Raw genomic sequence first — 15,275 nt, 5'->3', positions numbered from 1 at the left:
CACATATTAAGCTAAAACTGTCAACTCCCCCTTTCACTGTCAGGTTGGCATCCACCATTTTGCATTAATGTATACATTCCAGTGGCAATTGAACTGTTGTTCCCTACTCAGGCTCCCAGAGCTGATTTAACCATGGCTGTTTCATGTTTCCGTCACATCCACGTCAATGTACTCCATGACCATTCTGAGCCTTTCAGCAGAGGCTCACACATCAGACTCTACCAATCATAGCCAGGCTTCCTGGTTGTGGTGTAATCCTGACCCCTCAAAGCTCATAATTTAATCTCTGCAGTAAGGGATTTTGCTTTTGCTTGTGTATATCAGCCAACGTGTTTGATAAATAGTTCCTTCTTCTATCTCTCTAGTCAGAAAACAGGAATCGTTGGAGCTAGTGGGAATGATGGATGGAGGAAATGGTACAAAACATTCTCTCTCTAGCTTTACCTTTTTCTCGCTCTCTCGCTCTCTCTCTCGCTCTCTCTCTCGCTTCTGTGAAAGACTCAACACTTTGTTGTGTTCAGGCAGCCTTATGGCTCAGTCAGTCTGATGTCCATCTTGGACTGATATTTTGGGGTAATAGGGCAGGCTTAATTCTATATGTTCTCACTTTGATTAGTGTAGGTGATCACATTGCCCCATACTGTCCAAACAGAGTTGACATTTTGCTTACTGTTTACTTAATAAAGGGGTAGTGGTAGTGAAAGCCATGTGTTTCAGATGCCCTACAGTATAGTGCCAAAGCCTTAGCCTCAGTAACCTTATGTAATTCTTTCATAAGATTACTTATCACTAATACCGCAAACACTGGGCCCAGCACAGCCTGCTGTGTGTGTCCTGTTGTTTTCATCAGCCCTGAGGTGTGTGTTTTGATCTTCTGTTAATCTCTGAGCGGTTGTTTTGGTCCCTGTACCGGGTCCGCGGAGAGGAAGTGTTACCCACTCTGTCAATTTCGGTCATACAGTACAAACTTAAAGGGCTTGTCTTTTTGGAAATTGAGATCCAATTTTACTGCTGGCAATGTCCTAAACATTACCCTGCCATAGAGGACAGGCCTTCTGACACGCGTGCGCGTGCACACACATATTCACACATTACTGTGTCCTCCTCTCATCAGGCCCTATCCAGAGCACATGCATCAGTGGCCCCAGGCTGGTTTCCTCAATCAGGTGGTGTGTTATAATTATTTATCTTCTCTGAACTCTGATTGGTGGTCTTTCATGTGTGTGCGTGTGTTTGTGAGAGTTTCAGAAGACCTCTGCCCTCCTCTCAGCTGAGCCTCCTGCAGCGAGGAGTAACAGAGGTCACCACTCGTTTCCCCCTCTTCCCCGTCGTCTCCCACTTGCTGCCTGGGAAAACCTTGAGACTTTTCAGAAGATATCTCTCCCGGGAATGTTTGTCAAGATCCCTCTCTCTTTTCCTCAAACCCCTATCAGTGACGGAAAAAGTACTCAATTGTCATACTTGAGTAAAAGTAAAGATACATTAAAATAAAATTACTAGTAAAAGTGAAAGTCACCAAGTGAATTTTACTTATGTAAAAGTCTAAAAGTATTCCGTTTTAAATATACTTGTATCAAAAGTAGATGTAATTGCAAAAGTAAAAGTATAAATAATTTCAAATTACTTCTATTAGGCAGTCCAAACGGCAGAATTGTATTGTTTTTTTTTTGTTTACAGATAGTCAAGGGCACACTCCAACACTCAGACATAATTTACAAATTAAGCATGTGTGGTTAGTGAATCTGCCAGATAAGAGGCAGTAGGGATGACCAGGGATGTTCTCTTGATAAGTATGTGAATTGAACCATTTTCCTGTCCTGTTAAGCATTCAAAATGTAACGAGTACTTTTGGGTGTTCTGTAAAATGTATGGAGTAAAAAGTACATTATTTTCTTTAGGAATGTAGTGAAGTAAAAGTAAAAGTTGTCAAAAATATAAATAGTAAAGTAAAGATAACCCCAAAAACGACTTAAAGTATTGCTTTAAAGTATTTTTACGTAGGTACTTTACACCACTGACCTCCTACCCTGATTGGATTAGCAACGTCTATGTCATAATTTCTTTCTTTTTCCAGTTTGTATCAGTTAGGCCTATAGTTTCACGATGTGTCACTATCCTGTCCATGAAAAATGAAACCAATGATTGGCATTCCATAAAAAAGTGTCAGTGTAATATAATCCTGATTGTCATCCATTGTCACGACTTCCGCCGAAGTTGGCTCCCCTGCCTGTTTGGGCGGTGCTCGGCGGTCGTCGTCACCGTCCTACTAGCCACTACCGATCCCTTTTTCGTTTGTCTGTTGGTTTTGTCTTATTAGTATCACCTGTGTGTATTTTAGTTTAATTAGCGTCCTTATATATAGTAGGTTGTCCCGCCCCTGTTTTGTGCGGGATTGTTTTTGTTATCCTGTTATATGGTGGTTTTTCGTGTGTTTTATTCTCCGGACTATTTTGGTCCTGTGTTAGGCCTGGGTATTTTATTCGCCCTGTGTGTTGGCGTGACCCTCGTTTGTGCGCCGGAGAATAAACTGACAAGTAACTGAAACCTGCTCTCTGCGCCTGATTCCACCCACCTTAGTAATTCGTGACATCCATGCTCATGCTCTTTGTCATGGGTATGTTAGGCCATCTACGTATTGTAGTCTAGACTTTTGTCAAGACCTTGAAACTTTTAGATTTAGATCAACTTTTATTTCCCAAAGGAACATATTCATTTGTGGTGTCAGTGAGTTGCACATACAAGGACAGGCAGGCGCAAAGTATTAAAGATAATAAATCCCATTTAGGAGACACTTTTATCCAAAGCAACTTGCAGGATCGAACCCTCGGTGTTGCAAGCGCCCTATTCTACCGACTGAGCCACAAAGGACCAGTAGAAAACATGTAGTAATTGTGTTACTAACATTGTTGTCTCTGTGTTGTGTTGCAGCTTTGATGTGGAGAATGGCCCTTCAGCCAGCTGTAGTCCATTGGACCCTTCGGCCTCTCCCGGGTCAGGCCTGGTTCTACACACCAATTTCCCCGGACACAACCAACGCAGAGAGTCCTTCCTGTACCGCTCAGACAGCGACTACGACCTCTCGCCCAAGTCCATGTCCCGCAACTCATCCATTGCATCTGAACTGTATGTTTTCACGCACCACACATACATGTACACACACACATACAGATACACACACACACACACACACACACACACCATGAAGTGATCTGAATATGTGTTCCATTGTGTTTGATCCATGTCCCCTGGTACAGAGGTACATCACATGACACCCGTTTCTATGGAAACTACTACCACTAATAGTGATGAGTGGAAAAAGTGCTCCAAAAGAGGCTAATTTGTAACCCGAAATGACCAAATATAATGACAGATTCAGCCGATGATAGAAAAATCTTAAAGACCGTATTACTCCAGAAACAGAGCAGTTGAAAGAAGTGGAAAGTCCTTTAACAAGGAACATCCAGTGTTTGACCTAACAACATTACATTCCAGTAGAACAAGTGTTACTTACTTCCTCTGTACCTAAGTGAATTCTGGGGATATTTAGTCACGTCAGAGTGTAACTGGTTCTTATTGCTTAACGTCTTTATGTGACGAAGTCCTATTTTGGCACTGATGTACCAATGGGCCTATCATGCAAAAGGCCATTTGAGCTCTGATCTGATTGTGATTTGCCTGTGGAGTCGGTCGGTCTCCATGGCTGAACTACAGGCACAGTTTAGGGAATTGGGACTTTCGTCACTCGCCCAGACTTGGCCCAGTAACTAACTTGACACATACTTTCATAATGACTACCTCCTTAGATGTGGTTTAAAGTAACATTCTTGCCCCTGGTGTTGAACCAATGGACTGATGGAGCCCATTCACCCTGATATGTGTTCATGGTACAGTTATAAATGCTTTCTTAATTATGTTTACGATGTGTTGCTGACATGTTTTTGTTTGTGTTTACAGACATGGTGATGACTTGATAGTAACGCCTTTTGCTCAGGTAATATCCCACCACATCTGTCCTTTTACTCAATTCTGTACTGTAGCACAGCTACATTCAGACCACTTTGAGAAACCCAGCCCAGTGACCCGGTACTGTCCTGTGTGCTATTCAAAATGGATGAATGTGTTCTCTTTCGCTCCAGGTCCTCGCAAGCCTTCGAAGTGTAAGAAACAACTTCACAGTCCTGACCAATGTCCAATGTGCTTCCAACAAGTAAGCTTCTGGCCTTATTGGTGATCTGACTGATTCATTTAGACCACACTAACCACAATATCAACTGGTATATGTAAGGGATAATCAATGAGGGGCTATGCGTTCTATGGACAATAATGCATGACGTGGTGCTAACCTAGCAGCGTGGTGCTCACCCTTCCACGGAGTTGCATTCTTTCCAGAGAACACATAGAGTTGATTATCCCGCTTATCCCACTGCTATAATTTTACACGTTTGCTACTAGACGTGTTCATTTGCCGGTAGATATGTGTTCAACATCCACTGAAGTAGCTAGCAAGTTTACCAGATAGCTACAGTAGTTGTGGAGGTAACCAAACAAACAGACTTGCCAGCTACTTATTGACTCAAGACATTTCAGCTTTTCATTTTTTATTCATTTGCAAACATTTCTAAAAACATAATTTCACATTGACATCACAGGGTATTGTGTGTAGGCCAGTGACACAAAATCTCAGTTTAATCCATTTTAAATTCAGGCTGTGACACAACAAAATGTGGAAAAAGTCAAGGGGGATGAATACTTTCTGAAGGGACTGTATTGTGGGAATATTGTTCCATATTAATGGATTGGAGAGTTTTGTTGATGTGGGTTGGTGCCTGTTTGATGACATCTGGATGACATCAGATTTAATGAATTCATTAATGCAATTAAATCCATTAAAAAGTGCAATCTGGGATTTGTACATCCATTTTTGTACTTTTAAATTATTCATATGAAGCCATTGATTCTTAAAAAATGTAACTTTGAAATGCCTCATGATCAACGGTCTTACCCCATCAGAACCCAAAATATAAGCTTTTTTTTATTTCATTGTTTGTAAACAATGTTATTGTAAACAAACCCTGTATAGCTTCAAAACCTGGTTAACTCTATCATTTTGATATAATGGATAGTCAGTCCTTGCATCTATGTATTTGAGAGTGGTTACATTTCTCCTGTCCCATTCCTCAGCTGTTTACCAAATAATGACATACTATCTCATAATTATGACTTACTATCTCATAATACCGACTTACTATCTCATAATACCGACTTACTATCTCAGACCTCCTAATCAGATTTCTTTATTTTGGTGGCAGGAACGAGCTTCCATAGATCTGGGAGGAAATAACAATCAATCAATCAAATGTATTTATAAAGCTCATTTCACATCTGCAGATGTGAATCCTAGCATAAAACCCGAAACAGAGAGCAATGCAGATGTAGAAGCACTGTGGCTAGGAAAAACTCCTTAAAAAGGCAGGAGCCTAGGAAGAAACCAAGAGAGAGGCCAGTCCTCTTCTGGCTGTGTCGGGTGGAGATTATAAGAGTACATGGCCATTAAAGCCAGATTGTTCTTCAAGATGTTCAAACATTCATAGATGACCAGCAGGGTCAAATAATAAATAACAGGAAAGAATGTACATGTGCTGTAGCTTGTATCTTCATCCACAAGAGGACAGTATCCAACTATTCAACCCAGCTGCTGGCAATTTTTGAAGACCGCTTGGTGTGAGATTTGCTATTGTGAATTTTATTGCCCCCTGACACAACCCCTGGACAAGATTACATTTAAAGTATGCTAATTTTAAAAAATATATTTATTATACGTTTTTTAATATATATGTTTTTACACTTTATTTAAACAGTAAGGAAATTAGATGGGGAGACAGTGGGAAGGTTGGACGTAGAGATTGATCCCTGTTCTTAGGTGGGGAGTTATGTGGCATGTTAACACTACACCAATGCTTTGCACAGGAAATACTCATATTAGTGGTCGATGGCAGTAGGTAACCAAAGCATAGATTGCAGTCTATCCTTGTCCATAGGCTGCTTTCAAGGTAAGGAAGCAAGCATGTACATTTGTAATTTGGGCAAACTATCTCTTTAAAATAGGTCTGGAAGAAAATCCTGCTTGCTCTCCATAAGGGCTGGCCACCCCTCATATATTCGGAGTTCCAATTGAGGATTTACCCTGGTGTTTTACCCAAAATACTTTTCTGTTTCCATCTACGTAGACTGGCACCTGTGTCTCACTGGGCCATGGCTCTGGCAGACCTGCCCTGACTTGGGGCCAAGCCCCTGGGTACTTTTCAGCTCGCATTTACATAACAATGGCTAACTGTGAACTTTAGCACCTTCTCACAAAGCAATTGTCTTGATCGATGCAGACGCTGTTGATTATGCTCCCACCAAGTCTTTCGTGTCAGACTCCTGATGGAAAACAAAATTACACTAGAGCTCACGTTAACCTAAAACACCGGTGACCAACTGGTGTGGGGGTCTCAGTGGAAAAGAAAACAGAGTTTTGCTCTGTGTTTGAAAATGTTATGTTATAATTATTCATTTCTCCAAATCACCCAACCTTCAAGATAAATCTAATGATCAATATTCAGGTGGTTGAGGCCTACTAGTTGAAGGTCCTTGCCATCATCTTACTCTACATAGACAAAATATGATGTGTTTATGAGTTGTGAGTCCTCCTACCACCTTTGCCTAGCATGTTCACAGTACAGAAATGTCAAAACATAATATTTGATGCGTGAAGTATTTACTATCCAATACTTATTTGTATCTTATTCAACACTGTCCATGAATGGCTGCAAACATACATAGCCTCATTTAAATTCATTTTCTAAGACATAAGTAGGCATATCAGATATGTAATGATAAGAAGCTGCAATGTGGGGAATCGTAGGTGGCTCATTTCAGCTAGTTTTATTTGGTTCTTTATACCATGTCTTGTTTTGAGTGGTTTTGACTGATACTAATGTGTCTAAAATTAGCTAGCTACGGTGCTATTCGAAAAATATTCAGACCCCTTGACTTTTTCCACATTTTGTTACATTACAGCCTTCTTCTAACATGGATTAAATAAATACAAATCCTCAGCAATCTACATACAGTACCCCATAATGAGAAAGCAAAAACAGTTTTGAAATTTTAGCAAATCTATTAAATAAAAAACAAATACCGTATTTACATAAGTATTCAGACTCTTTGCAATGAGACTCAAAATATTGCTCAGGTGCATCCTGCTTCCATTGATCATCCTTCAGATGTTTCTACAACTGTGGTAAATTCTATTAATTAGACATGATTTGGAAAGCAAACACCTGTCTATATAAGGTCCCACATTTGACAGTGCATGTCAAAGCAAAAACCAAGCCATGAGGTCAAAGGAATTGTCCGTAGAGCTCCGAGACAGGATTGTGTCGAAGCACAGTTCTAAGGAAAGGTACCAAAACATTTCTGCAGCATTGAAGGTCCCCAAGAACACAGTGGCCTCCATCATTCTTAAATGAAAGAAGTTTGGAATCACCAAGACTCCTCCTAGAGCTTGCCGCCTGGCCAAACTGAGCAATCGGGGGAGAAGGGCCTTAGTCACGGATGTAGCGTCATGCCCAAGAAGACTCGAGGCTGTAATTGCTAGCAAAGGTGCTTCAACAAAGTACTGAGTAAAAGGTCTGAATACTTATCCAAATGTAATACTTAAGTTTTTCGTTTTTAATAAATTCGCAACAATTTAAAAAAAAAACGGTTTACTTTGTTATTCAAATAAAAAATTAAATCACATTTTATTGGTCAAATACATGGTTAGCATAGTGCTAGCTGTTCGCGCCCAGGCTCTGTCGGGAGGTCCGTGGGGCGCCGCACAATTGGCCTAGCGTCGTCCGGGTTAGGAGGGTTTGGCCGGTAGGGATATCCTTGTCTCATTACGCACTAGCGACTCCTGTGGCGGGCCGGGCGCAGTGCACGGTAACCAGGTCGCCAGGTGCACGGTGTTTCCTCCGACACATTGGTGCGGCTGGCTTCCGGGTTGGATGCGCGCTGTGTTAAGAAGCAGTGCGGCTTGGTTGGGTTGTGTTTCGGAGGACGCATGGCTTTCGACCTTCGTCTCTCCCGAGCCCGTACGGGAGTTGTAGCGATGAGACGAGATAGTAACTACTAACAATTGGATACCATGAAATTGGGGAGAAAAGGGGGTAATTTAAAAACAAAAAATAATAAAATACATGGTTAGCAGATGTTTAATGCAAGTGTAGCGAAATGCTTGTGCTTCTAGTTCCGACAGTGCAGTAATATCAACAAGTAATTTAACAATTCCACAACACCTACCTTATACACACAAATGTAAAGGGATGGAATAAGAATATGTACATATAAATATATGGATGAGCGATGGCCGAGCAGCAATAGATGCAATAGATGGTATAAAATGCAGTATATGCATATGAGATGAGTAATGTAAGTTATGTAAACATTATTAAAGTGGTATTATTTAAAGTGGCCAATGATTTCAGTCTGTATGTCGGTAACAGCCTCTCTGTGTTAGTGATGGCTATTTAACAGTCTGATGGCCTTGAGATAGAAGCTGTTTTTCAGCCTCTCGGTCCCAGCTTTGATGCACTCACTGACCTCACCTTCTGGATGTTAGCGGGGTGAACAGGCAGTGGCTAGGGTGTTTGTTGTCCTTGATGATCTTTTTGGCCTTCCTGTGACATTGGGTGCTGTAGGGCTGGTCGTTTGCCCCCTGGTGATGCGTTGTGCAGACCGCACCATCCTCTGGAGAGCCTTGCGGTTGATGGCGGTGCAGTTGCTGTACCAGGCGGGGATACAGCCTGACAGAATGCTCTCAATTGTGCATCTGTAAAAATGTGTGAGGGTTTTAGGTGACAAGACACATTTTTCTCAGCCTCGCTGTTGCGCCTTCTTCACCACACTGTCTGTGTCTGTGTACCATTTCAGTTTGTCTGTGATGTGTACGCCAAGGAACTTAAAACTTTCCACCTTCTCCACTGCTGTCCCGTTGATAGGGGGGTGCTCCCTCTACTGTTTGTGGGCCCCAGTGTTGAGGATCAGCGAATTGGAGATGTTGTTTCCTACCTTCATCACCTGGGGGCGGCCCGTCAGAAAGTCCAGGACCAAATTGCACAGGGCAGGGTTGAGACCCAGGGCCTTAAGCTTAATGATGAGCTTGGAAGGTACTATGGTGTTGAATGCTGAGCTGTAGTCTGAATAGCATTCGTACATAGGTATTCTTCTTGTCCAGATGGGATAGGGCACTGTGCAGTGTGATGGTGATTGCATCGTCAGTGGACATGTTGGGGTGGTATGCAAACTGATGTTGGTCTATGGTGGCAGGTAAGGTGGAGGTGATTTGATCCTTGACTAGTCTCTCAAAGCACTTCATGATGACAGAAGTGAGTGCTACGGTGCGATAGTCATTTAGTTCAGTCTTTGCCTTCTTTGGTACAGGAACAATGATTGCCATCTTGAAATAGGGACACCAGACTGGGATAGGGAGCGATTGAATATGTCCGTAAACACACCAGACAGCTGGTCTGTGCATGCTCTAAGGACACAGCTAGTCATGCCATCTGGGCCAGCAGCCTTGCGAGTGTTAACATGTTTAAATGTCTTACTCACATCGGCCACAGAGAAGGAGAGGGGGGAGAGTCGGTGGCACGGTATTATCCTCAAAGCGGGCAAATATTCACACGGCTGTGACTATAATCAAAGAGAATTATTTTTGGAGATAATGTGGTCGGCCACAGAGAAGAAGAGGGAGTGGCCGAAGTCCTTGGTAGCTGGCCGTGTCATTGGCACTGTATTATCCTCAAAGTGGCCAAAGAAGGTGTTTAGTTTGTCTGGAAGCAAGACGTCGGTATCCGTGACGTGGCTAAGTCCGTAATTGCCTGTAGACCCTGCCACATACGTCTCGTGTCTGAGCCGTTGAATTGCGACTCCACTTCATCCCTATACCGACATTTCACTTGTTTGATTGCCTTGTGGAGGGAATAACTACACTGTTTATATTTGGCCATATTCTCCGACATCTTGCCATGGTTGAATGTGGTGGTTCGCGCTTTCATTTTTGCGCGAATGCCTCCATCTATCCACGATTTCTGGTTAGGGTAGGTTTTAATAGTCACAGTGGGTACAACATTTCCAATGCACTTCCTTATAAACTCACTCACCCAGTCAGCGTATAAACAAATGTTATTCTCTGAGGCTTCCAGGAACATTTCCCAGTCCGTGTGATCAAAACAATCTTGAAGCGTGGATTCCGATTGGTCAGACCAGTGTTGAATGGTTCTAGTCATGGGTACATCCTGTTTGGAATATTACTAACAATGGAATATTACTAAATATGGCGCCAGAGGAGATGGCCACCGTTTTACGGTCTCCTAACCAATTATGCTATTTATGTGGGGGTTTTTTTTGTAAATTATTTTGTACATAATGTTTTTGCAACCGTATCTTACGGCAGAAAATAGCTTCTAGATATCAGGACAGCGATCACTCACCTCGGATTAGACAAAGATTTTGTCAACAACAACAACAGCAACAGCAACAGCAAGCAGGACTCACACAATATTCTCCAATCACCCCACAGGGCAGACATCCCAATTATTCGCAAAAGGAAGCGACGCAGAGGAAGAAGAGCCGGATGCCTCGCCTGGACCCGCATAAGGCAATTAGGAAAGCTGCCGTTACCATCAATATTACTCGCCAACGTGCAATCATTGGACAATAAACTAGATGAGGTACGATCACGAATATCCTACCAACGGGACATCAAAAAATGTAATATCCTATGTTTCACGGAATCGTGGCTGAATGACGACATGGATATTCAGCTAGTGGGATACACGCTGCGCGGGCAGGATAGAACAGCACACTCCAGTAAGACGAGGAGGGGCGGTCTGTGCATATTTGTAAACAAACAGCTGGTGCACGAAATCTAAGGAGGTCTCTAGATTTTGCTTGCCTGAAGTAGAGTATAGTGTGATAAATTGCAGGCCACACTACTTGACTAGAGAGTTCTCAGCTATACTTTTCGTGGCTGTTTATTTACCACACTCAGCCAGCTGTATAAGGAAATAAGCAAGCAGGTAACCACTCACCCAGAGGCGGCGCTCCTAATGGCTGGAGACTTAAATCAGTTCTACCAAATCTCTATCAACATGTTAAATGTGCAACCAGAGGGAAAATAATTCTAGATCACCTGTACTCCACACAGAGATGTGTACAAAGCTCTCCCTCGCCCTCCATTTGGTAAATCAATAAGTGCATTGAGGACGTCGTCCCCACAGTGACTGTACGTACATACCCCAACCAGAAGCCATGGATTACAGGCAACATTCGCACTGAGCTAAAGGGTAGAGCTGCCGCTTTCAAGATGCGGGACTCTAACCCAGAAGCTTACAAGAAATCCCGCTATGCCCTGCGACGAACCATCAAACAGGCAAAGCGTCAGGGCTAAGACTGAATCATACTACACCGGCTCTGACACTCGTTGGATGTGGTAGGGCTTGCAAACTATTACAGACTACAAAGGGAAGCACAGCCGCGAGCTGCCCAGTGACACGAGCCTACCAGACGAGCTAAATCACTTCTATACTCGCTTCGAGGCAAGCAACACTGAGGCATGCATGAGAGCATCAGCTGTTCTGGATGACTGTGTGATCACGCTCTCCGTAGCCGACGTGAGTAAGACCTTTAAACAGGTCAAGGCTGCGGAGCCAGATGGATTACCAGGACGTGTGCTCCGGGCATGTGCTGACACCATTATCCCAGAAATCCTAGACCCACTGCAATTTGCATACCGCCCAAACAGATCCACAGACGATGCAATCTCTATTGCACTCCACACTGCCCTTTCCCACCTGGACAAAAGGAACACCTATGTGAGAATGCTATTCATTGACTACAGCTCAGCGTTCAACACCATAGTACCCTCAAAGCTCATAACTAAGCTAAGGAACCTGGGACTAAACACCTCCCTCTGCAACTGGATCCTGGACTTCCTGACGGGCCGCCCCCAGGTGGTGAGAGTAGGTAGCAACACATCTGCCACGCTGATCCTCAACACTGGAGCTCCCCAGGGGTGCGTGTTCAGTCCCCTCCTGTACTCCCTGTTCACCCACTAGGCATGGCCAGGCACGACTCCAACACCATCATTAAGTTTGCTGACGACACAACAGTGGTAGGCCTGATCACCGACAACGACGAGACAGCCTATAGGGAGGAGGTCAGAGACCTGGCCGGTTGGTGCCAGAATAACAACCTATCCCTCAACGTAACCAAGACTAAGGAGATGATTGTGGACTACAGGAAAATGAGCACCGAGCACGTCCCCATTCTCATCGACGGGGCTGTAGTGGAGCAGGTTGAGAGCTTCAAATTCCTTGGTGTCCACATCACCAACAAACTAGAATGGTCCAAACACACCAAGACAGTCGTGAAGAAGGCACGACAAAGCCGATTCGCCCCCAGGAAACTAAAAAGATTTGGCATGGGTCTGAGATCCTCAAAAGGTTCTACAGCTGCAACATCGAGGTTGCATCACTGCCTGGTACTGCAATTGCTCAGTCTCCAACCGCAAGGCACTTCAGAGGGTAGTGCGTACGGCCCAGTACATCACTGGGGCAAAGCTGCCTGCCATCCAGGACCTCTACACCAGGTGGTGTCAGAGGAAGGCCATGAAAATTGTCAAAGACCCCAGCCACCCCAGTCATAGACTGTTCTCTCTACTACCGCATGGCAAGCGGTACCGGAGTGCCAAGTCTAGGACAAAAAGGCTTCTCAACAGTTTTTTCCCCCAAGCCATAAGACTCCTGAACAGGTAACCAAATGGTTACCCGGACTATTTGCATTATGTTCCCCCTCCAACCTCTCTTTTACGCTGCTGCTTCTCTCTCTTTATCTTATATGCATAGTCACTTTAACTATACATTCATGTACATACTACCTCAATTGGCCCGACTAACCGGTGTCTGTATATAGCCTTGCTACTGTTTTTTTTTTCAAATGTCTTTTTACTGTTTTATTTCTTTACTTACCCACACACACACACACACACACACACACACACGGGGTCAAGGGGTCTGAATACTTTCCGAAGGCACTGTTGCTAACCACTAACTGTAACAATGTATTTGAGAGACAGCAAATGCTAATTAATTTATGTTTTCAATAAACATAGGAGACTACAGTGGGGCAAAAAAGTATTTAGTCAGCCACCAATTGTGCAAGTTCTCCCACTTAAAAAGACGAGAGACGCCTGTGATTTTCATCATTGGTACACCTCAACTATGAACGACAAAATGAGAAAGAAAATCCAGAAAATCACATTGTAGGATTTTTAATGAATTTATTTGCAAATTATGGTGGAAAATAAGTATTTGGTCAATTACAAAAGTTTATCTCAATACTTTGTTAATATACCCTTTGTTGGCAATGACAGAGGTCAAATGTTTTCTGTAAGTCTTCACAAGGTTTTCACACACTATTGCTGGTATTTTGGCCCATTGCTCCATGCAGATCTCCTCTAGGGCAGTGATGTTTTGGGCCTGTTGCTGGGCAACACGGACTTTCAACTCCCTCCAAAGATTTTCTATGGGGTTGAGATCTGGAGACTGGCTAGGCCACTCCAGGACCTTGAAATGCTTCTTACGAAGCCACTCCTTCGTTGCCCGGGTGGTGTGTTTGGGATCATTGTCATGCTGAAAGACCCAGCCACGTTTCATCTTCAATGCCCTTGCTGATGGAAGGAGGTTTTCACTCAAAATCTCACGATACATGGCCCCATTCATTCTTTCCTTTACACGGATCAGTCATCCTGGTCCCTTTGCAGAAAAACAGCCCCAAAGCATGATGTTTCCACCCCCATGCTTCACAGTAGGTATGGTGTTCTTTGGATGCAACTCAGCATTCTTTGTCCTCCAAACACGACGAGTTGAGTTTTTTACCAAAAAGTTATATTTTGTCATATGGTCAGATGACACCATTCTCCCAATCTTCTTCTGGAACATCCAAATGTACTGACTTAAGCAGGGGGACACGTCTGGCACTGCAGGATTTGAGTCCCTGGCGGCGTAGTGTGTTACTGATGGTAGGCTTTGTTACTTTGGTCCCAGCTCTCTGCTGGTCATTCACTAGGTCCCCCCGTGTGGTTCTGGGATTTTTTGTGATCATTTTGACCCCACGGGGTGAGATCTTGCGTAGAGCCCCAGATCGAGGGAGATTATCAGTGGTCTTGTATGTCTTCCATTTCCTAATAATTGCTCCCACAGTTGATTTCTTCAAACCAAGCTGCTTACCTATTGCAGATTCAGTCTTCCCAGCCTGGTGCAGGTCTACAATTTTGTTTCTGGTGTCCTTTGACAGCTCTTTGGTCTTGGCCATAGTGGAGTTAGGAGTGTGACTGTTTGAGGTTGTGGACAGGTGTCTTTTATACTGATAACAAGTTCAAACAGGTGCCATTAATACAGGTAACGAGTGGAGGACAGAGGAGCCTCTTAAAGAAGAAGTTACAGGTCTGTGAGAGCCGGAAATCTTGCTTGTTTGTAGGTGACCAAATACTTATTTTCCACCATAAATTGCCTACAATGTGATTTTCTGGATTTTTTTCCCTCATTTTGTCTGTCATAGTTGAAGTGTACCTATGATGAAAGTTACAGGCCTCTCTCTCATCTTTTTAAGTGGGAGAACTTGCAAAATTGGTGGCTGACTAAATACTTTTTTGCCCCATGTAGTTTACATGTTGTCAACAATCTAAGCCAACCCTGTCTGTTTTGCCCCGTAGTTGCACACACGTCGGTTTTGTTGCTAAACAACCAACCCGTCTATAGTTTATCCTACTAATGCCAATCACCAACCGTTAAGGTATAAAAACTAGAGAATGGAGTTATATTCAGCTTAACCTACTGATGTTCTCATATGCCAATTTATGGACCATCTATATCCGGGTTGCATCTGATTTACATGGTCCAACTTCACACGAGAACTAACACTCAGTGCGCACATGTGATCCAAAAATATGGCAGACATTGGATAAATAAATACAATTATTTCTTCTGCTGTGAGTGATGGGAAAAATTGTCCTCAGCGACAATTATTTGAATAACTCAATGGATGTTTCGGGCACAAAGGTGATGACTAAAGTGTTTTATTAGGAATGTTCAAATTTGACTTCTGTTTGTGGCCGTCTATGGAAATTGTCTTCCTGGGCTGGGCGTCAGTTAAACTGCACTACCGAAGCAAAGTTGTAGGAGCAG

The 15,275-nt window shown here is 43.3% G+C and overlaps 1 protein-coding gene across 1 annotated transcript in view; it reads left to right on the top strand.

Annotated features, from left to right (window-relative positions):
• LOC110521793 (cAMP-specific 3',5'-cyclic phosphodiesterase 4B) overlaps positions 1–15,275 on the top strand; it is an 87,833-nt gene that overhangs the window by 8,549 nt on the left and 64,009 nt on the right. Inside the window, exons 2-4 of the mRNA XM_036969410.1 lie at positions 2,929–3,123; positions 3,955–3,991; positions 4,137–4,207. Of these exons, the coding sequence (XP_036825305.1) occupies positions 2,929–3,123; positions 3,955–3,991; positions 4,137–4,207 (303 nt within the window). The remainder of the gene's footprint in view (positions 1–2,928; positions 3,124–3,954; positions 3,992–4,136; positions 4,208–15,275) is intronic.

This window comes from Oncorhynchus mykiss, chromosome 30 (genome assembly GCF_013265735.2).
Source record: "Oncorhynchus mykiss isolate Arlee chromosome 30, USDA_OmykA_1.1, whole genome shotgun sequence".
NCBI classification, from domain to species: domain Eukaryota; kingdom Metazoa; phylum Chordata; class Actinopteri; order Salmoniformes; family Salmonidae; genus Oncorhynchus; species Oncorhynchus mykiss.
The sequence above is the reverse complement of the archived record's forward strand: the minus strand, read 5'-3'. Positions and strand labels throughout refer to the sequence as shown.